Source organism: Mytilus trossulus, chromosome 2, assembly GCF_036588685.1.
Source record: "Mytilus trossulus isolate FHL-02 chromosome 2, PNRI_Mtr1.1.1.hap1, whole genome shotgun sequence".
In the NCBI taxonomy this organism is placed as follows: domain Eukaryota; kingdom Metazoa; phylum Mollusca; class Bivalvia; order Mytilida; family Mytilidae; genus Mytilus; species Mytilus trossulus.
This window is the reverse complement of record NC_086374.1, coordinates 49,750,589-49,772,552: the sequence shown is the minus strand read 5'-3', so window position 1 is coordinate 49,772,552 and position 21,964 is coordinate 49,750,589. Positions and strand designations below refer to the sequence as shown.

Here is a 21,964-nt window from a genome sequence, read left to right as displayed (position 1 = left end):
ATTTCCCCCCGAATTCTGATTATATACCATATACACATTTGATACCCCCTCTCATTTAATTATCATTCATGTACACATCAAAATCACTACCTTGCATTGTAATAAAAATAAAATTATAGACTGACCGAAGCCATTTTCAGGCTAAAAAGTAAAAACCTCAGATCGACCAACTCCATTGTAGGACTTTTTTTTGCGTCATTGGTTATTTGTGTCACGGACAACTAACCCACAGCTCTTTTTACTCAAGATTTTCAGCCTATGAAAACAAAAACTATTTTGAAAGACATGTTTGATCTAACACCTGTATAAATCCTTCGTTTTTTAATACCTTATCCCAACAAATACAGCCACTAAATAGAAACAAATCTATGCTTATTGTACAAATATGGAACTCCCAATTTAGTGAAATTTTTTCACAACTAAATTGCAACTGCAATTTTGGACACTGACCTGTAACTTACCTATAAAGATACTACTTTACTTATGTATAAATCAAAAAAGATTTAGACAACAGATTTAATGTGGTGTATCTTACACACCTTCCAATAATTCGGTTGTCACTGATGGATCACTGTACCAGAACCATTCTTTACCCTCATATGAACTTGGAATCTGTTAATAATAAAATCAATGTATAATGATAGCATCAAAGAATTATATTTAAGATAGTACTTGTATAAACTGTAAATATATATTTTTCATTTTTCACTAGTATATACTATTGTCTTTATACATTATAAGTGTGGCCTGTGCACATATAAAATCAGTTAGTTTCATCTTAAATTAAAGATTTCTTATAAGCCTGTTATAACTTCGTTGGCCCAGATAACAATGTGAGCTTATGAAATCAATCAAGCCATTTTCCTAATAGATAAATCTACAGCTGTCATTTTTTTTTATTTGTAACTACATAGAAATAAATCATCTAGTTCATTGGTGTCAAAGATATCTCATCAGACATCTTCATGATTTTAAAATTGACCATGTCTACTTAGGATCACATATCACTTGATCAATTTTCTTCAAAGGTCAGTAACTTATGAATGGAAAATCTCCAGTTTGCAAACCTAACAATGTTTATTTCTAAAGACCACAATACTGTCCTAATTTCAGATCATATGATTTGGTAATATCTGTTACTGGTGTTGAAGCCGGAAGGACTTATTATCATATTAGAAGATTTTTAATTTTGTAAAGCACGTCATCACCATGTAAAGATTTTGTCTCCTGCATAACTTTCTTCATTTACCTTTATCGTCATATTTTATACTAAAATGAACAGCATGTCACTCACCTCCCATTTTGACCATTTACAGGCAAGATGAACACATACACAGGCTACAATAGTAGGCTTATATTGAAGACACATGGCGGTCAGATGGAGGCTGAAATTATTTTCACCATTCAATATTCTTTGCAAGGGTGAGCATACATTAAAGCTGTGGATTCTTTTATTTTTATTCCTTTTATTTATTTTTGAGGGAACAATAATACATTTCAATGTTTTACAAATTTTCAATACATATGTATAATAAACTTGTTTTTTTGTGGAAAATATAACTTTATGGACAACTATAACCAACAATATCAAGGAAAATAACTACCCCATCGTCATAATAATGAATCCACAGTTATATACAAGTATGTGATTTTTGTGCATTGACTATCAACCTTTTTATAATATGTGTGGTAATTCAAAGAATAGATGCAAAGGAATAATTCACATGGTGCTTCATGTACAACATTTTAATGTAGTGTTATTGTCGTTGTAAAATGAGTACAGCTGTGTACTTTTTGCACTATCTATTAAAATCATAGTTGGTTTTCTTTTAGAGAATGGGACTTGTAAGCAAGCTGATGATAAAAAAAAAATGCTTATAATTTTTATGTACAGCATACGTATTATTACTGTCAGAAGAATTATTTATCTATTTACATTCATACAATAAAATAGTTTGCCAAGAACATTTTTTTTCAGCTTTACAGCATATTTTTTTGTTTAGTCATATTGGGAATTAAAATTTCACCTGTTTGTTGCCAGGAAATATGAGGTCTGTGCAAGATCTTTTGTAGCTGTAAAATAGAAATTTATATTTCATGTTAAGTCTTGACAAACACAACTTTATATTGCTTGATAACTTGGTATTGCAAATGTTATAAAATTATATGGTGAGTTGAAGAACTCTGTCAATTCTTCACAATAAACAACTGCTGAAAACACAGTTCCCAACATTGGGTGTAAATAAGAACATACATATGATATTGAAAATAGTTTAGGATAATTTAGGGACGTTCAAAAGGGACACCGTCATAAAACTTTACTTAGTATTTGGCGTAAAAAATTTGCGCTGGAAACACAGAATCTGGTAATTTGATTGGTTGATTTCCAAGTGACGGTAGTCGAAGTACAAGTAATCGGACTTGAAAGATTTGTGACCATACACCCAGGCACTCCAAATGAGAAATGCATGAAATCAGAATAGAATGAACACCTTAAAAATTGGTCCGTCTAAAATGCTTTTCTGGATTCATCTGGAATGCTCAAGCCCCATAATTGAAAAGCCAAGGATTATGAATACTTGAATAATCTATTTTTAATGTGTTGATTGCTACATATATCAGTGTATCGAATAACAGTGAAATGTTAAATTTGCAGTTAACTTTTATGCTGCTATCCAAATGTCAGAGGATATTTAGTTATAATACTGTCTCTCTATATGTACTTTTCCTCAGATTTTGTAATATGTTTTTCTTACCTTTTACAAGCTGACATGTTTTCACTACATTGGTGTGTGGATGGTCTACTGTCAGATCAAAACCTGTATAAAAGATTACAGTACTTGTTATAATGCTAAACTTCTTGTAAGGAAACAATATATAAATCTCTTTCAAAATGTGTTTCAGTAGATAATTATACAGGATATGGTTAAGTTTTAAACTAAAATTGAAAAGACCATAATTTGAAAACCAGTTTACTGCCTACTTAGTATTTTTGTTCAGAATAATAAAAAAAAAGGGCATTCTCTTTAATAAAACATGGTCAGCGTTTTAAAGTTTGGTGGCAATTGGTCCATATTAAAGAAGAATATTTCAGAATATTTTAGTTGATAGGTATTAACTTGACAAATGACCTTAAAAAAAGACGTTGTAACTATCAATTTTTGGAGATGATACAAATGTGATTAGTATTTAGGTTTCAATGGGAAACTGATAGTTGACATGACTTCTCATCGCCAATTAAAATATTCTGTATAACTGTGTACTGTATTACTGTATAGCTTACTGTTAAACTACTATGATTGAACAATAAAATTATATCTATAATACCATTACTTACCAAGAGTTTGCAATAGAATGCTTTCATTGATCACAAGTTGATGAGCTTCATTTAAATATTCCTGAAAATAAATTAACATACGTAAGCTTCATACAATGCTTTCTGCTACGAAAATCAAAACAATCATGTGAAATGCTGAAAGCAGTTTTTGAAAACTTATACATAATGAAAGCAAGTGATATTCATATTTGGAATGGAGGGTGTCAGAAAGCACTTTTTGCTTAAAATGTGATCATCACTTCGTTGTATTTTGTATCAATTTTCACAAGACATTACTTTTTTGTTTTTTTCTTCTTACAAACTGGAAACATATGACAGAAGGAAATTAATTGTCTTTTATTAAATAAGAGATCAACATTTGTATGAAGTGACAAGCCTAATATATATTGCAGTTAGTTTTTGGATGGCGAAAATTTCACATATTCTTTTAATTTTGTCAACTAACTTATCACATGAAACTACTTGATTTTCTAAAGTCATGAAACTACATGTACAATGTTATAAACCTAGCTAGCATACTGAATCATCTTTTAGTGCAACACTTTTCGATCTGGTTTAAATTTCAGATAGAACATGAATAGCATATAAAATACTTACTTCACTTTTAGTGTCAGGAGTTTCTTTATTCTGACATATATTGGAAACTTTGACAACATGCTCTAATTTTCGAGGTTGTTCTTCTACTTTGGCAGCTAAAAACAAACATGCTGCTGCCATTGCCTATTAGAAAAATATCAATAACAAAACTTTATTATGGTGACATGTTGAAAGTAAATTATGGTGACATGTTGAAAGTAAATACAAATCTTATTGATGTAGTTTAAAAAAGAAAAAAAACAACTTTTTTTTCCCATGTCAATCATTAAATAAACTTGAAACCGTATTATTGAGGGGCTCAATTGGTTGGAAAGGCTTATAAAAACAAGATTTAGTGTGATTCTGTGAAGTAAACTTCAAACAATGTAATTGAGGTCAATTGACTGGGAAGACTTATAAAAACAAGATGGTGTGCGAGCTACATGTACTGCTCAGTAATTTGTACTTCTACTTTTTCTCTGAAGTGAGAGAAATGTTAAATATGTCTTCTTTTTTGTTATAAATTTTATTTGGAATTAATAGTGGATCATGAAAAAACAATCTAAAGTGGGAACACTTGTTTAGTGAAAACTGATGCAAAACCCATGATGACCTTCAAGACACCTTATAGATTTTTTTTACATCATCCAAGTTGCTGTCTTCCGACAATATATCCAAAATTCTATTACCATTATATATATATATCGCAATATTCCCCCCTTACAAATATTAATTAAATACTTACATTGCGATGGAACTTTTGAAATGAGTGGAACATATAAAATCTGTGCATGTAAACGATGGCGGTGTTGATACATAGCTGAGTACTGAAATCAATGTTAAGGAAAAATTTGATCTAAAAATATATGTACAATAGGAAACTTTCTGTTGCCTGTACAAACCAAGAGAGACAATTTTATCTCCCACTATTTAAGTTATATATTAAGTTACAACTTGATATACATTCACCAGTGTTATTATTACAACAGTCAAGAAATTTAACCCTTTTTCTGACAGATTATTTTTTTTTAAAAGATGAGCTACAATTGCAAATAACTTAGACACTATTCATGAATGCAACACTTTTCAGAATTCTTTTTCAGCATACCAAAGTGCACATAACTGTGTTCCCTTATAGGGGGCCATGCATTTGTGTTTCAAGCAAGGATGGGCACGATTACTTACAAATGTAATCGATTAATAATCTAATAACTTTCAAGTGTATAGTTCTTGGAGGGCATGGATTTTTTTAAGTCTATTCATTATGTAAATGAAATATCTTTATAAAAGAATCAGATCTGAAAGTACAAATGTAAGAGTATTTTTGATAGATAATCATGTACTAGCAACAAACCTCAATAATATGACAACTAAAGTACAACAATAACTTTCAGTTTTGCTTACTTTTATAAATGTATGATTATCCATGTATTTGAATCTAGAAACAGATGTATCTTTAAGTCATTTCTAAGAATATTTACTTTTGTTCATTCCTCTACTACAATGAGGCCACACTTAAAAATATTTTGGTTTGCCCAAACCCTACCCAAAGGTTGAGACAGTGGGTAGGTAGGTAGGCATTTTCTTTTTTTTTTTTTCAAAAAAAGAAATTGAAGTATCAGATGTTTATTAGTCTTCATGCCTATTTGATTAAAAAAAAACTTCTTCAAATCAGGACATTAAAAGAATTTGAGTAGGCAGCTTTTTTCTGGGTAGGTAGTGTTGTCAACGTATATTTGTTCCACCTAACAGAAGTTCCAGTGGAAACTTTATTATAAACAATGTCATAATACCTGTACCTGTCGGAACAAATATTCTATACTATTTATTCCGTTAGGAACATCTACTGTAATATTTATTCCTGTGGAAATTATATTCCAGAATAGTTTTTCCTTTTGGAACTTATATTATGAAGGAACTTCTATTCCGTGACAGTGTTTGGGCAAACAAACCTATTATTTATTATGGCCTGAAAGAAGTTTAATCCCAGAAAATAGACCTCAGAATTAGTTTAAATTTGTTTACAAGTTTTCCTTGAAATCAATGATCATGATACAAGAAAACATATTATTTTTAATAAAGATGAACAATCTGACATCTTACAACTGATTATGAAGATCCATATATGCTTATTTAGCAATATTTTGAAATGGAAATTAAGGCTTGCACAATGTCAGATTTTTTTTATAAAACCAATTTGTAGACGGTTGTGTTATTCTTCATGGTGAATGGTAAAAACTGTGACACTTAGATCAATGATACATGTTTAAATAAAAGGAAGAAGAAAAAGTAGATTTTGACTATATAAATCTTTAAGTGATTGAATTGTGATTGTCTACATAGAATCAGCGATATCTTTAGCTTGATATTTTAAAATTTTATATTTAAAGTGTTGGTACTGCTTAAACTGAAATTAAGTCTGGCAGATTTAAACAAGAATTTGATGTAAACATTGAGAATTTGGAGGAAGAAACTCTTATTCACGTTGTGAACCAGAATACTCAGAAGAGGTGTGCCTATATTGGTAGCTTCTATATAACAGATTACATATCCTAACTATACAAGACCCATTTAAGTAGTCAATAACAGAACAGAAGAGCGGTTTTAACATGATACAAATGTATCTATAATGAGTTTATTTTCAAGGACAAGAATTCGCACAGTACAGTATAATAATTAGAAACATTTTCACATTGAAAGACATATATGCGTTCCCATAAAAGGCATAGGCAAATGAAAGTTTAAATGTGGAACTAGATATAAACTAACAATTAAATACTGGGGTTTCAGTGTACAACTTTTTGGTTTTTATAAACAAACACATGTGCCAAGGAGTCACATGGTTGAAAACACGTGACTACATTTTCAGAAAATGGTTGGGCCTGAGAAGAGTTTCAGACCGAAAGGTAAGGACTTCTACATTCATTGATATTTTACTTTTATTTATTTTTATTATAAATTATTCAATTTAAGCTCAATGTGATCATCCGTTTAGTAAAACGTGACGTCGGTAGCAAAATGTTCATTCGAACTTCGCGTCTCGATGTTTTCAGTGTGCCCCCTTCCCTCAAACAGGATACACTTGAAGCCGTTGTCCCATATCCTGGATAAGGTTGGCAGCTTGTTGCCTATAGATAAGTTCTTTGTCGTTTTCTATCCCACTCTTTCGGCTGGGGGTATTCAAAAGTTGTTCTTTTGTGAATATCCATCGCTCCCCCGCCATTTACACAACTCCGAGGAAAATGGAAAGGACGCATGCTCGCCCGAAATTCAAAGGTCTGGACTGAATATATTGATAACACTAATTGGTTTAAAATCAATTGCGTACTTTTGTTTTGTCCTCTGAACAATGAGATGTTTTAAATTAAGATTCAATTATTTTTACCAAAATTAGTTCATAGTTATTTTAATTATTTGTAGCTTACAGAATAATTTGTGATGTAAACATTTTACCAATTCATATCAATACACTAAGAGGATAGGAGCAGTGTATCAAAGCCTCCAAATACTTCGCATTTCAGGTAATTTTGACTTGAAATGCATGGAAAATGTATTTTATTTAGTTTCCTGCCAACAATGTATTCGGGAAGGCGTATATTAAGTTTACTGAAATGACAGTTGCAAATAGAACGCAAGACAAATAGTAAAATTGAAGATTTGACCGATTTACCTTTTATATTATCATACCTACGCTAAAATAAACCAGCTCATATTGACACAAAAGATTTATAGAGCAGTACAACTTGAAATGCCTGAAATTGTATGAACTTTTGAAAGATCATAAGAGTGACTTGGTTATAAGTAAACATTTGGAAATTTGATAAATTTTCAGTCATCATTTTTATTGTTAAAAAGTAGGTCACTGGTACCACATTATGAATCCGGGTCGGTACGCCCTAGTACCTGTTCGCCCTGATACCTGTTCGCCCAGGGTCCATTCGCCCTGATTTTTATTTTTTACTAATTGTTGTCTAGTGGCATAATTTTAAGTATTTGAATAGGAATATGTTGAAGTTTGTTGAAAAAATCACCGAATATTGATATTGCCGCAATCAATTTCATCATTTTCCCTTTGATTGCAGTAGAATACTGGAATACAATGTATTTATCTTTGTTGATATTTGTTAACAAAATAATTGTATTCAGTCATTCACTAATGTATGCAGTATAACTTAGACTAGTCTCAGAGTATTTTAATGAATGAACTTGTAAATCCGTTTTACAGTTCGTACATTTTTTAAAAATTAATTTCAAGCTGAATATATTATCAAAACAAATTTGTTTTTTATATTATAAATCCATCAAAAGACAGGTATCACAATAAGCAGTGATCCGAATTATTTTGTCATAAAACAATAAATTAATGATCCTTAACAAGCCATAAACTTTTAGATATTTCCATGTTTCCATAAATTTCAAGAATATATACCATAGATATATATCTGATGTTTATTCGACTTCAATGCCCTGAATATTAATATTTTTTAGTAGGGCGAACGGACTCAAAGGGTGAACGAACTCAGGGCAAACGGACCCAGGGCGAACATGTTACTAGGGCGAACGGTCCCGATACCCCACATTATTGAAGATATTTTTCTGTTTCTCTAATGTTAAGATTATTATGTTGGGGGAGGGGGGCAATTAATAGGTGGAAAGCTTTGCTAATGCGGACTTGCAGGGATAATGAATATCTGTTGTAAAAGGGGGGTGCTTGTGTAAGACAAAATAGTGTCCTGGGAAATTGTGTCCACATGGACACTATTTCCTAGAATTTAGGTATTCAATAATGTCCATTGCCATGGATTATTGTCCCCTAAATGGACAGATTATCATAGCAATATCTGTGAAATAGTGTCCACTTGACAATGTTGACTACAGAATGTTATAAAATAGAGGACATTATTTCATGGTGGACATTATCAAATTCTACTATAATTATAAACAAATTATGTCATCAAAGGGAAGTAATACAATGGTCATCATAATGTTTTATTATGCTTGAATTTTAATAAAATAAGAAATTTAATTAGAAATTGATTAATATAAACAAAATAAAAAATGGATGGAAATTTACAACTATATAAGTTATAAGAAATATCCTGATAATACAAATCTAAATAAAAGAAGAACTTCAAGAAGGAAATGCGAAAAGTTTAAAATTAAATTTGAAGAACTGAATTACGTGTACTATGACAAGAAGGCAAAAGAAAATGTTGAAAAACTAGTGGTACACTGTGACAAGCTAGATGTTGTTTTATTCTTATGTCATGATGAAAGCGGATGCCATCTTGGTGTTAACAAGACAGTTAGTAAAATTACTTTTAAATATTACTTTCCAAACATTATAGAACATGTCAGTAAATAGTCCAGGAGGACAAAAATGTCCTGGGAAAAAATGTCCAGGTGGACATCTTATCACTGAAGTATAGTATTTAAGTATGTCCACTTTCAGGGACACCTTTTCATACCTGAAGACAGTTTTTCATAGAAAAATGTGTCCAGGACACATATAAATAAGTCAATATTGTCCCAAGACCGTATTTACTAGGAAATAATGTCCGGTGGACACTTTTTCATTGGGGACATTATTTAATCCTACACTTGCATGAAGAAAACTTGATATAAGACAAAACTTCACGTAATGCAAAAAAAGAAAATCATAAGCATTTTCGTTTTTTCATAAAACAAAATTCAACATATTTTTTTTCTTGATGATCCCTGCCTGTGTTTGAAATTTATTAGAAAAATACTGAGCACGTAATAAATGCATTTAATAATCACTGTGCATGTAAATTTAAACACACAGTCAGAATACAGTACATTGAACGAGCCACCTTTCTTGCACATCTGAACGTCAAATAATAAAGTAAAAACATGTTGAACGTGAAATAAAATACAGCGATTACATTCAGGGCTTCCAAAATGTATTTGAGTCAGCTGGACATTTTATATCTGATTCCAATTTTAATCCATAAGACTAAGTCACAAAAGGCAATTATGGTAAATCAGATGGCCATCCCAATGATCGACATAAGGTCATTAGATTAAAAATTAACAATATTAAACTTTACTTTCTTATGAATTTGTTGTTCTGACGTACTGTTAAAATTGGCAGTCCATCCTTCAAAGTGTGCACATCAGCCTAAGACTCTTTATTTGTGGAAAATGACGTTGTCTAAAACTTTACTTTCCTTTTTAAAGTCACATTTTCCAAAACCAGATGTTGACTTGACAATGGTTAAACATGGACCATAAGCGGATACCTAAAATCTTTGTGTTTCAACGCATGACTGAGTGAAGAAGTTCTTTTCACATTATTTCTTCAACAAAATACTTGAAAAGAAAGTTAGATGTAGGTATCAATGATAAATTGAGCATTTACGAAGAAATGTAGGATGCATAATTAAATTTCCCACATGTGTTCTTGTTCATACAACGTAGTAATGACAATTTTTCATATTTAAACCTATTAAATGTTTTATCAAATCATGTTTATAAATGTATTTATTATAATTTTAAATCTTTTGGACTTAATCAATTAGATTTTAACCGCTGAAATGTACGAAAATAATTGTGAATAGACAGATTAATTTACTGTAAATTCAGAAATTAATGTGAGGTTTTTATTATTGCGAAAAATGCGACTGAGTTGTAAAGGCATTTATTTAAACTCGCATTTTTAAATATTTTATAATGAATTTAATAGCATTTTTCTCAAAATTGTAAAAATTAAAATCGTATTTAAGTCTAAAATGACAAAATCGCAATAATAAATGCACGCAATAATTTCTGAATTTACAGTATATGATGTCCGGTACTGAAAATAGTTTACCTGTCACCTGAACGGGTAGTTTTCAGCTGTCCAACAACTAATTAGCCTTGATTAAAATAAGAAAGGATTGAAGTAGGGGTTGTTTTGATAGTAATTAATTGTCATGTCACTTTTATGACCGGTAATGTGTTGCTGTTAATGTTAAAATGAACGAAAAAAACTTGAAAACTATAAAGTATATGACCGTTTCATGCTTTGCCCACCCAGACTTTTACTGCACATTAAACAATTGTCCCGAATATATAACCGTTTTGGAAGCTTTGATCACTTTGCACGAAAATAATCCTTTACCACCCTCTTTTAGTACATCTTAAATATTTTGATGTATTTTTTTCTTTTAGAATTATAATGATACGCAGTAAAATAACTCAACCACAGATTAGAAAAACAAAGCAGCCAGTTGAAGGAGTATTCTGTAACTATTCCCATAGAACATGTATGCACAATCGATTAGAAGGATTTGAATATTGTATAAAGCATATTTTAGAAGACAAGAATGGACCATACAAACAGTGTGGATTTATTTCATTGAAGAATGGCAAAAGATGTATTAATGCTGCGCCTAAAACAGATAAAAGAGATGGGTATGTATTAATGGTCCATTTCACTACATGGCTATCAGCCTCCTGGCTGACACTTGATTTCTTGCCTTCCCTGCTTTTTCTACTGATTTTGTTCTTATTTGTCAGAGCTTGAAAATGAGTAGATGGACCCCTCAAATCCTCAGTAATGTCTAAATCCTTACAGCTGAAAGGACATGCTGGATCAGCTCCTGATTATCTGTTAACTAAAACATGTCACAACACATGCAGCAGCAAAGTAGTTTCGAAGGTCATCTTACAGTAAACACTCTGATATTAAACCTATTTTTGATTGGTGAGTGCACGTGTCATACATGTAATTATGCTGTTTTAGTTTTGGTGCAATTTGCAGTCATCTACTACAGAGTCAATGATTCATCTACAAGCAAAAAGTAAAATCACAAAAATACTGAACTTAGAGTAAAATCAATTCGGAAAGTCCATAATCACATGGCAAAATCAAATAACAAAACGCATCAAAAATGAATGGACAAGAACTGTCATATTCCTGACTTGGTACAGGCATTTTCAAATGTAGAAAATGGTGGATTAAACCTGGTTCTATAGTGCTAACCCTCTCACTTTAATGACAGTCTCATCAAATTCCTTTATATTTACATTGATGCGTTAAATAAACAGACACAATAAATAAAATAGTCAAAATATGGGTACATCAGTCATCAACGTATAACAATTTTAAAAAGAACAATTTAACAGAACACAGAAACATCTACTATCTATGAACACATTCATTGATTTGAGTGTCTGACGTCAGAAAATTTTATATGTCACATAAATTTGTCGTACAAATACGTGCATACAAACAATTTTAAAATTTACATAGGCAATGTTAGCATACAGGGTTAAAAAATGTAACAGATATAGACCAAAATTTAAACTAGTCCAAAAGTTATATAAAGAATTTATAATACACCGCAAATACACCACCATGGTAAGCAGGCTGCCCAGCTGATCACCCTGGCAATGTCTTGTGAATATGGTGTACTGCAGTCATTTTACGACATTTGAGATCTAAAGCTTCTTAAAACAACAGTAAACATCAGGATGGCCAAAGATCTGTATTGCTGTACGCAGCTGCAAAAAGGCTAGTTTTTAACTCGCAAACAAAAGGTGTAAATGAAAAGGATCGTGCACAAATTTCTTGCAAATGTAAAAAAAAGCTATGATACCCTGTGGAAGTGAATGTCACCCAATCCTACATGCAATAATGTAACTAGCAATGAAAACTACTATACATGTAGGGCATCAATATTTAATTTTCACGTAGTTTTGGATTATAAAATTAATAAATTGTCAAGTAACCATCACTGCTATTTTAGATAAAGTTTTTGTATTATTAAAACGTTTATAATACGTAATATAATGTTATTTGAAAAAAAAAATACCTATATGGTCCAAATACTCATATGGTCCGGCCCGTTAGTAACCAAACGAGTATAATACTCATAATGGTCAGACCATAGGCCTACGGTTGGAACATATGCGTATGGTCGGACCATATGAGTATACGCATACGGTCATGACCAAACACGTATGGTCCAAATACTCATATGGTCTGGAACATAGTCATCAACTACTGGCACACTTCAAAGGTAAACATAGCAATAAAAGTCATGGTGTTGGGAGAAACCACACCAAGGTAAGGCCATAGTTATTATATTTTTAGTTTTACAAAATTTTTTGACAAAACTAATGGGTAGGAGGACGAAAAAAAAATAAAAATCAACATTTTTAATTTTTTTTTCCCTACTTGGCAAAAATTAGGGTAGGAGGGTTCGTAAAACTAAAAATAAAAAAACTACAGCCTAATAAACAATTAAGAAGTTTTAGGGAGGAATAACTCCAAGTTTCCCCCAATTTCCTCCCAAGATTTGGAGAGTGTTGCTGGAATTTCCTGGTGTGACACCAAGTTTTTACACAGTGTAGGGAGTATGAGATTACATCCTCGCTGTGTGTACTGTACATACTTATGTGTCTCTAATCATGTCAATATAATCAAAAGTTGTCTCAGTTTGTTGCTTAAATTGTCATTTATAGTTTAATTGAACTGACTTCATAGACCGCTTTCGAGTTCATTCGTCACCGGCAAAAGCTCATCAATTATGCACACCTTTAATATGATGTCATATACCAGATAGGGGGGTCGTCTGTATCCCTGCACTATTTACGTTCATCAAGCGTCTTAGTGATCGTCATTGTGCAGGATAAACTAGAAATAATGGTTGCTTTGTGGGTACTTACTGACAATTCCCTAATGACTGCAGTTTTGATTGTCAATTTTGAGAATTCAATTTGCCGAATAATTCGTACAATATAGAATTATAGTTTTCCAACCACATGCTCAACATTAGAAGGGAAGTGATGACGCCCCTAAACACACAAATGACATTCACTAAAACCAGAGTTTTTGACGGAAATGCATCGAACTCGAAAAATGTCTATTCACCCAGTGTTCTCACCAGGGCCTTTTATTTTATTGCTGTGATGCTATCATCTTAAATTTGATGCTATCTGAAGTGGTTTTATAGTTTTTAGAAACAAGATGGTACTTTAATTTCCCCGGTTTACCAGGATGCTAAATGAAATATCTGGGGAGAACACTGAATTCACCAATATTTTCCACCAGTCAGGCACTACCATCTTAATATTAAGCACTGTTGCAGTTTTAAAGAAAAAGAAAAATCCTTTTTAATATCAATTTATGAAATTTAGTTAGAATAACTGTTTTATTCAACAGACATGTAGTCTTTGGTTCTCAAGAAAAAAAAATCATGGATTAGAAGATCTATTTAAGCATAAAATTGAACAATAAATTGAAACAATGTGTTATAATGGTCAATATCCCTAATATTGCTTATACACTTCCAATTGAGGAACACAAAAATTGTTTGAAAGCAAAAAATCTCTGTGTTTAAACAAATCTAATAGAATTAAATAAAAATAAAATCCTACAAGTTATTTTGCAATTATAAGTTCAACATTTTGAAGAGAAAATATAATTTAATCTGATATTAAAACCAGAATAAACATTTTAATGTTTGTACCTTATTTCATAGACTAATCTACAAATACTTACTGTAACTTAGTACATCCTTAATATGCAATTAGAGTTACTGTATTCTATAAATAGATTGTGTAACAGTTTATTAATATCTTAAGATTTCCCAAGTAATAACAAACGCTTACATAAGAAATAAAAATATTTACTCCTAATCTTTAGATTATATCCACTATTTTTAAAACCAAGACCCTGAATTTAATAGAACAATGAAGTTTTTTAAAGAATACAACATTTCATTGGAATATTCTGGATAAATATCTGATGTAATTAACCTGAAGACATTTAAAGGACATTAAAGGTCATGAATTAGACTGTTATATAAAAACACATGGTATATGAAGGATCTGATATGAATAAAAGGAGATATTTAACAAGAAGGTAATATTGTATTGTCATGATCAGTGCTGTTATATTGACTTAACCTAAATGTACATGTATATAAAGATACTTTTATCAAAATAATTAAAAAATCATCAGTTTTTGTTATTTTAAGAATTGTGTAGCAATGGCTGATAACAACATTATCATGGCTATTTTCAATTTATAGATACTGTGCTGACCATGCAAGAACAGCTGCTGTCACAAGACAGAAGTCATCAAGGAAACGTCAGCCATCACAGTCTGCTGAATCTTTGTTGGAGTCCATTGATCATTACAAATATGCTGATGTCACTAAATCAAGACCAAAATTATATACCGATTCAACATCAAGTAAAGTTTTAGGTCAGTCTTTCACTTTCATTGCAAAGTTGAATTATATTTATTAACTTTATAAATTTACATAAAATATGTTCTCTTGTTTTGGGATTTTTGTCAGAATTTCAGAATCTTCTGGTTTTATCCATTTGAATGCCTTAAAAAAAAAAATGCCCATTGACCCCCTAATTATTTTCTTACAAATCTTTTACATGTATATAATGAAAAGCCATTTGTTAAAGAATTATAAAAAGTTATTTATTATTTAACCGTTTTTATACAACCACAAAAATAGAATTTTTTTTGGTTGTGTATTGGTATCACGTTGGCGTCCAAAGACACTTTTGGTTATCGCACTATAACTTAAGTACAAATGTATAAGTAAAAAGAAATCTATGAAATTTAAACACAAGGTTTATGACCACAAAAGAAAGGTTGGGATTAATTTTGGGAGTTTTGGTTCCAACAGTTTAGGAATTAGGGGCCCAAATAAGCATTATTCTTGGTTTTCGCACAATAACTTTAGTACTAGTATATAGAAATCAATGAAATTTAAACACAAGGTTTATGACCACAAAAGGAAGGTTGGGATAGATTTTGGGAGTTGAGGTTCCAACAGTTTAGGAATTAGGGGCCAAACAGGAGCTCAAATAAGCATTTTTCTTGGTTTTTGCACCATAACTGTAGAATAAATAAAGAGAAATCTATGAAATTTTGACACAAGGTTAATGACCACAAAAGGAAGGTAGGGATTGATTTTGGGAGTTAAGGTCCCAACAGTTTAGGAAGTAGGGGCCAAAAAAGGGTCCACATACGCATTATTCTTGGTTTTTGCACAATAACTTTAGTATTAGTAAATAGAAATCAATGAAATTTATACAAAAGGTTTATGACCACAAAAGGAAGGTAGGGATTGATTTTGGGAGTTTTGGTTCTAACAGTTTAGGAATTAGGGGCCAAAAAAGGGCCCAAATAAGCATTATTCTTAGTTTTCGCACAATAACTTTAGTATAAGTAAATTGAAATCAATGAAATTTAAACACAAGGTTTATGACCACAAAAGGAAGGTTGGGATTGATTTTGGGAGTTTTGGTTCCAACAGTTAAGAATTAAGGGCCAAAAAGGGGCTCAAATAAGCATTTTTCTTGGTTTTTGCACCATAACTGTAGAATAGATAAAGAGAAATCTATGAAATTTTGACACAAGGTTAATGACCACAAAAGGAAGGTTGGAATTGATTTTGGGAGTTTTGGTCCCAACAGTTTAGGAATAAGGGGCCCAAAGGGTCCAAATTTAAACTGTTTGATATCATCAAAAATTGAATAATTGGGGTTCGTTGATATGCCAAATCTAACTGTGTTCATAGTTCATGATCATAGTGAGTAAGGAATGAAATTAATAAAATTGAGAATGGAAATGGGGAATGTGTCAAAGAGACAACAACCCGACCAAAAAAAAACCAACACAACAGCATAAGGTCACCAACAGGTCTTCAATGTAGCGAGAAATTCCCGCACCCGGAGGCATCCTTCAGCTGGCCCCTAAACAAATATATACTAGTTCAGTGATAATGAACGCCATACTAATTTCCAAATTGTACACAAGAAACTAAAATTTAAATAATACAAGACTAACAAAGGCCAGAGGCTCCTGACTTGGGACAGGCGCAAAAATGCGGCGGGGTTAAACATGTTTGTGAGATCTCAACCCTCCCCCTATACCTCTAACCAGTGTAGAAAAGTAAAAGCATAACAATACGCACATTAAAATTCAGTTCAAGAGAAGTCCTAGTCTGATGTCAGAAGATGTAACCAAAGAAAATAAACAAAATGACAATAATACATAAATAACAAATAAATATCATTTTCTTCTGTTTACTTTTGACAAGAAATTGAGCATTTTTCTTTTATAATGATTTGTTATTTCAGAATATGCCAGTTCCAGTGATTCAGATGAAGAACTCCCATTGGTGGATCAAGCATGGCGTGGGGATGGTGAAAGTGATGCAGAGAGTATAGATAGTGAACAAGAAGATTATTTGAAGTAAATGCTTTTGACTTATATAACTTTATAACTTGATATAATACAATAAGTACATTAGATGTATGACAGTATGTTTCATTATGATACGTTATTCTGATTGGCTATGCTGCAATCTCACGTTATTCCTTAATCAACTTCTTTACACAATAAAATTTATCCATCATGATGACACGAGGTCCCACAATAAAGTGCACAGGTAAATTAGATAAAAACTTGATGTGCGCACATTTTTAGAATGATTGCGCTTCATACAAAATGTACTTCGGTCAACGCTTTTACACCCCAATGAAGTTACAAAAAGAGGCATTTAATTCTTAAAAACAGCTACAGTGGATTAATATTTTCCCTTTCATCTTTATAGAGGATGCACAGAATAAGCAAATCTATTAAATCTTCCCATTCGAAACAGTGGACAAATTGTCACTTTTGTTTTTCAAAGAAAAATAATTTTGTAGTATTTTTTTTTTTAATTTACCTTATATAATAGGCTACAAAATTGTCTCTTTATATCTTCTTACGGTTCATTAGGTAGAATCTTATTTATTTAGTAGAAAAGTTTTGAATTTTATAGTATTGTTTGAAATTTATGATAATGTATGCATTAAATAACTGACTGTCATGACCATGAAACAAATTTCAAGTGAAAAAAAACTGTTTATAGTTCCAGGTCCATAGACAGTAATGTGGGTATATTATGATACATAACAAACAAAAAAGAAGTGTAAATGATATACTTATCTCCTGTTATTGGTTTTGAATTGTAGGTATGCTGGAATATACACAGCTGAGGAGGTGGCATTAATCATGAGAGATAAATTGATACGTCTACAATCTCTGTATATTGACCAGTTCAAAAGGTTACAGCACATTATGAAGGAGAAGAGAAGAAAATACTTACATACTTACAAGCAAGAAAAGGAATCTTTAGGTGTGTATATGTAATTAATTCTTTTGCTTTGGGCTCGGCATTTATGCTTCTTTTCATTTATCACCCCACTCATTAACATAAGGTTGGGAAACCCAGATTTTCCAAAAAGGGTATACTGTACAATATGGTTTATGAAGCTTATTTTATGGGAACAGTTGAGACATAGAGGAAATTTCTTGCTTTTCTCATATAATCCTAAATAATAATATGCACTTTAATACAAAAGACAAGATTTGCACTGTTATGAATACCATGTTTATTTCTCTTTTACTATCAAACTCACAGGCCGTTATTACTTAAGCAAATCTAGGCCACAAGGATTTCTTTTGAAGCTTATTGAAATTCAAATTTAAAGACATTATCTCCTTTGAAACCAATTGGCCAATCTGTACAGATCTGGTGGGAAACAATTGTTAGCATGGCCTTTTGTAATTCACTTCATTTCAAAAGCAATGCATATTTTTTATGCCCCACCTACATGTACGATAGTAGAGGGGCATTATATTTTCTGTGTCCCATTTCAGGTTTAAGTTTTTTGATGAAGTTGTAGTCCAATCATTTTCAAACTTAGTACATGTACACATCTTCCCTATGATATGATCTTTCTAATTTTAATGCCAAATTAGAGTTTTAACCCTAATTTCAGAGTCCATTGAACATAAAAAATTATAGTGCGAGTGAGGCATTCGTGTACTGGGGACACATTCTTGTTTATATTTCAGTTTTCAATATTTTCTGCCTTTTTGTGCTAATGTGGCATAAAGCAACCAACAATCAATCAATCAATATTTTCTCCTGAAAAGAAAGAGGCAAATCCTTTAAAACTAAATGTATATTATGATTTGGGAAACTTTGTACAAAATTATTCAATGCATGGTGAATAATGAATCCTTCAACAGCATTCATGGATAAAATAACATGTCTTTATTTTTACTTCCAGGGAGTATCAGAGACTACAAACAAGATCCTGAAACATTACATAAATATGAAAAACTGAAATACATAAAACGATATCATAGAAGATATGGAAAAGAGGCATTGTTGCATCGACAATCAAAGCAACGTAGAATAGCTGTGTCAGAGGGTTCTAACTACAGACCACCATCATATCCTAGGTGTATCAACATTGATGGCAGTGCTAAATGTTTAGAAAGAGCAATGCCTTTATCTAAATATTGTTCTAAACGTATCCTTTTGAAAAAATGTGAAAAGTATTTTCGAGAACAAGTATTTGAAGTACAAATGTATTACTTCTTTCTCTAGGCTACTCTACAGTTTATACTTACTGTCATCTCTTTGTGTTATCTTCAGACATTAAACCAATCTTTGTTGAAAGAACTTGATAGAAAAGAAAGGGTATGGGGGTATCAATCTGTGACACAAACTCAGTACAAGATCAGAAAAAAACACAAAAGCAAAGAAACGAGGCTTTTATTGCTGTTCTTCATCTCAAAGTGATGGTGATACCTTCAACACATAGCCAAAAACGTCACTCCACTGGAAGTAAAGAGTGTCCCTACATTTGTATTACAGGTTGCATTGAAATTCTTTGGCACATTTGATACTAGTTTGGTCCTAACTCCTTTTCAAAAAACCAACCAGCTATAACTTTTGCTATAGATTCCTATGAATACTGTTACAATGAAATAAAAACTTACTGTAATAATGAGCATAAAGCAACCAATCAGCTGAAAAGCAAACCAAATTAAAATGTACATACCTATTTTTCTTAGTCTTCTAAAATATCCTGTTGACATCAATATGGAACATTCATAAACAATAGCATAGAAGAAGAATTAAGGATATTAATTGTTTGGGATGTCAGAAATTGTCATGGGGGTATACGCTTTAGAAAATATTTTTGATGGTTAAACAAATAAATGATTGAGTATATAAATATCTATTTTACATGCATTAACAGCCCTTCTGTATTAAAGATTCCTTAAATTTGCAAGATATTTTAAATGATAATCACCAGGCTTTGTTTAGACAGTGTTCTTTTGGAGACAACAGTTGTACATGTCCTGTTGCATCATGGGAAGAAGAACCTCTATGTCATAGACATACTCCACTTTCAGAATGTGAACCTAGAATTCATCTTGTAGAAGAGGTTTGTTCAATGAAATTCGAAAACTTAGGTCATTTTTGTTTGTATCTATCTAGCTGTCTCCAAGCATTTAGTGCAGATTTATATCATTAGTTTTATATGTTGAAGGCAGGATGCACATCATAACCACAGATTTTCATAGCAAGAACAATTACAACCAAGTAAGCAGCAAATATTGTGACGTAAAAGGTTAAAATAGATGGTAGCCCCTTCCTATTTTATTTTATTTTTTTTCAAAATCAAAAAGCAATCCTTAGTTGAGAAAACAAATCATACCTGTGACAGTGTTTCAAATTGCAAAACAACACCTCAGATACAAAGCTTTTTAGGATAATTTTTGAATATAAAGATTAAAATTTCAACTCTTTTTGTCTTTTGGTCCCATCGTCCTCCAAGGATAATTGGATAAACTTTTAATTTCTTCAGTTTGGTATTAAAAAATGTTTAATTCCACTGCATGTTGATTTTGATAGCGAAATCAACATCTGATTGGTTGAAACTATTCCATGTGACGTCAAAAAAACTTCATTTCCCCTCTGGGATTGCCTTGAACAACGTTACCCACAGTTAATGTTTTTAAAAACTTTTTGATCACTTTTTTTTAAAGGTAGCAAAGCCTTCAAGAAATATGAATATTCTTGGGTGAACAAATCTTCATATCTCCCTCGGGCACGGGAAATAAATTTATATTAAGAGGAAAATTAAAAACATGAAAAGGGATAATTGTTTGAATAAAATCAAAAAATGTTTCAAATTAATATCAGACCCATTATTAGTGACTCACAAAAGCTCATTTTATCCACTGAAATAGTGCTTATTTTTCTAAAGAACTGCAGTAAATGGAAATTTCTGCAATAGTATTACATGCATATCAAGTTGTTTTTTTTATCATCACCATGCCTAAATATGATTAATAAAATAAAACTTGATTTTTTTTACCCGTTTTTTTTTGGCATAGTTGTTTTTTATTCATATATATATCTTGAAAATGCTTATAATGAGACAAAACACATTATAAGTGATCAACAATGCAGGATCTACAAAAATGCCATCATTTTACTTCACATAGTAGTAATAGCCTTTAAATAATGAATTTTGATCGTTTTGAAGTGTTGTAATTAGATTTATTTTTCTACTAAGTCCTGTATAATTAATAAGAGTGCTTGTATTTTATATTTGTAGGAAAAAGAGGAAGCACTTGTGTTAACAAAAGAGGCTTTAGAAAATTTATTGCCTGATTTAGAGTTAAATCCTCAAGACTTACTCCTAGGAAATCACTTTCTCGGGCAGAATCCAGAATTTCCTGATTTGATATTTTCTGGATCTGATCATGAACAAACTGAACCAAAGTTATCTCAAAAAGAGACTGAAAAAAGGACTGAGGTAACTGCAAATGACAACATAACAAAATCTATAATGAATCCACCTAAAACAGCAAAAATGAATGGGTCATGTGACCCTAAAACACAATTAAATCCTGTTGTCCTGCCAACTATTAGTTCACCGCCAGTAGGAGATGAACAACCCTCTACATCAAAGGGCACTCGATTATTACTTCAACATCTAAAGGGAGATGTAGATGTTGAAGGTTGTCCCAAAACAGAGACTGACACAAATGGTGAATCTGATGTTAAAAATGAGGAAGAGCCAATGGATGAAGAAGAAAAGAAGGAATCTAATTCTAAGAAACAGGGAAGCAGTTTGGAAAATGGTGTTTCATAGACAATTTTACATTTACTTTCATTATCATATAGTGCTTTATTAAAAACGATTACAGATTTG

At 31.5% G+C, this 21,964-nt stretch overlaps 2 protein-coding genes across 5 annotated transcripts in view; one reads left to right on the top strand and one right to left on the bottom strand.

Moving 5' to 3' along the window:
• Nucleotides 1-7,162, bottom strand: part of LOC134707482 (cyclin-T1-like) — a 15,379-nt gene extending 8,217 nt beyond the window's left edge. The window contains exons 1-8 of the mRNA XM_063567245.1: nt 6,994-7,162; nt 4,659-4,740; nt 3,935-4,057; nt 3,338-3,398; nt 2,757-2,819; nt 2,028-2,073; nt 1,295-1,385; nt 540-612 (exon numbers count right to left, since the gene is read on the bottom strand). Coding sequence (XP_063423315.1) covers nt 540-612; nt 1,295-1,385; nt 2,028-2,073; nt 2,757-2,819; nt 3,338-3,398; nt 3,935-4,057; nt 4,659-4,740; nt 6,994-7,136 — 682 coding nt within the window. The 5' untranslated portion in view covers nt 7,137-7,162. The remainder of the gene's footprint in view (nt 1-539; nt 613-1,294; nt 1,386-2,027; nt 2,074-2,756; nt 2,820-3,337; nt 3,399-3,934; nt 4,058-4,658; nt 4,741-6,993) is intronic.
• On the top strand, nt 6,702-21,964 carry LOC134707488 (KAT8 regulatory NSL complex subunit 2-like). 4 transcript variants are annotated; one of them, XM_063567259.1, is made up of 8 exons: nt 6,702-6,819; nt 11,087-11,329; nt 14,956-15,131; nt 17,033-17,147; nt 17,912-18,075; nt 19,016-19,261; nt 20,031-20,185; nt 21,365-21,964. In XM_063567259.1, the coding sequence occupies exons 2-8, from the start codon at nt 11,094-11,096 to the stop codon at nt 21,902-21,904; spliced, it is 1,632 nt and encodes a 543-aa protein (XP_063423329.1). In that variant the 5' UTR covers nt 6,702-6,819; nt 11,087-11,093; the 3' UTR covers nt 21,905-21,964. The 4 variants fall into 4 exon arrangements, with proteins under 4 accessions (XP_063423329.1, XP_063423330.1, XP_063423328.1 ...); XM_063567260.1 differs by lacking the exon at nt 6,702-6,819 and adding an exon at nt 7,078-7,189; XM_063567258.1 differs by lacking the exon at nt 6,702-6,819 and adding an exon at nt 7,240-7,434.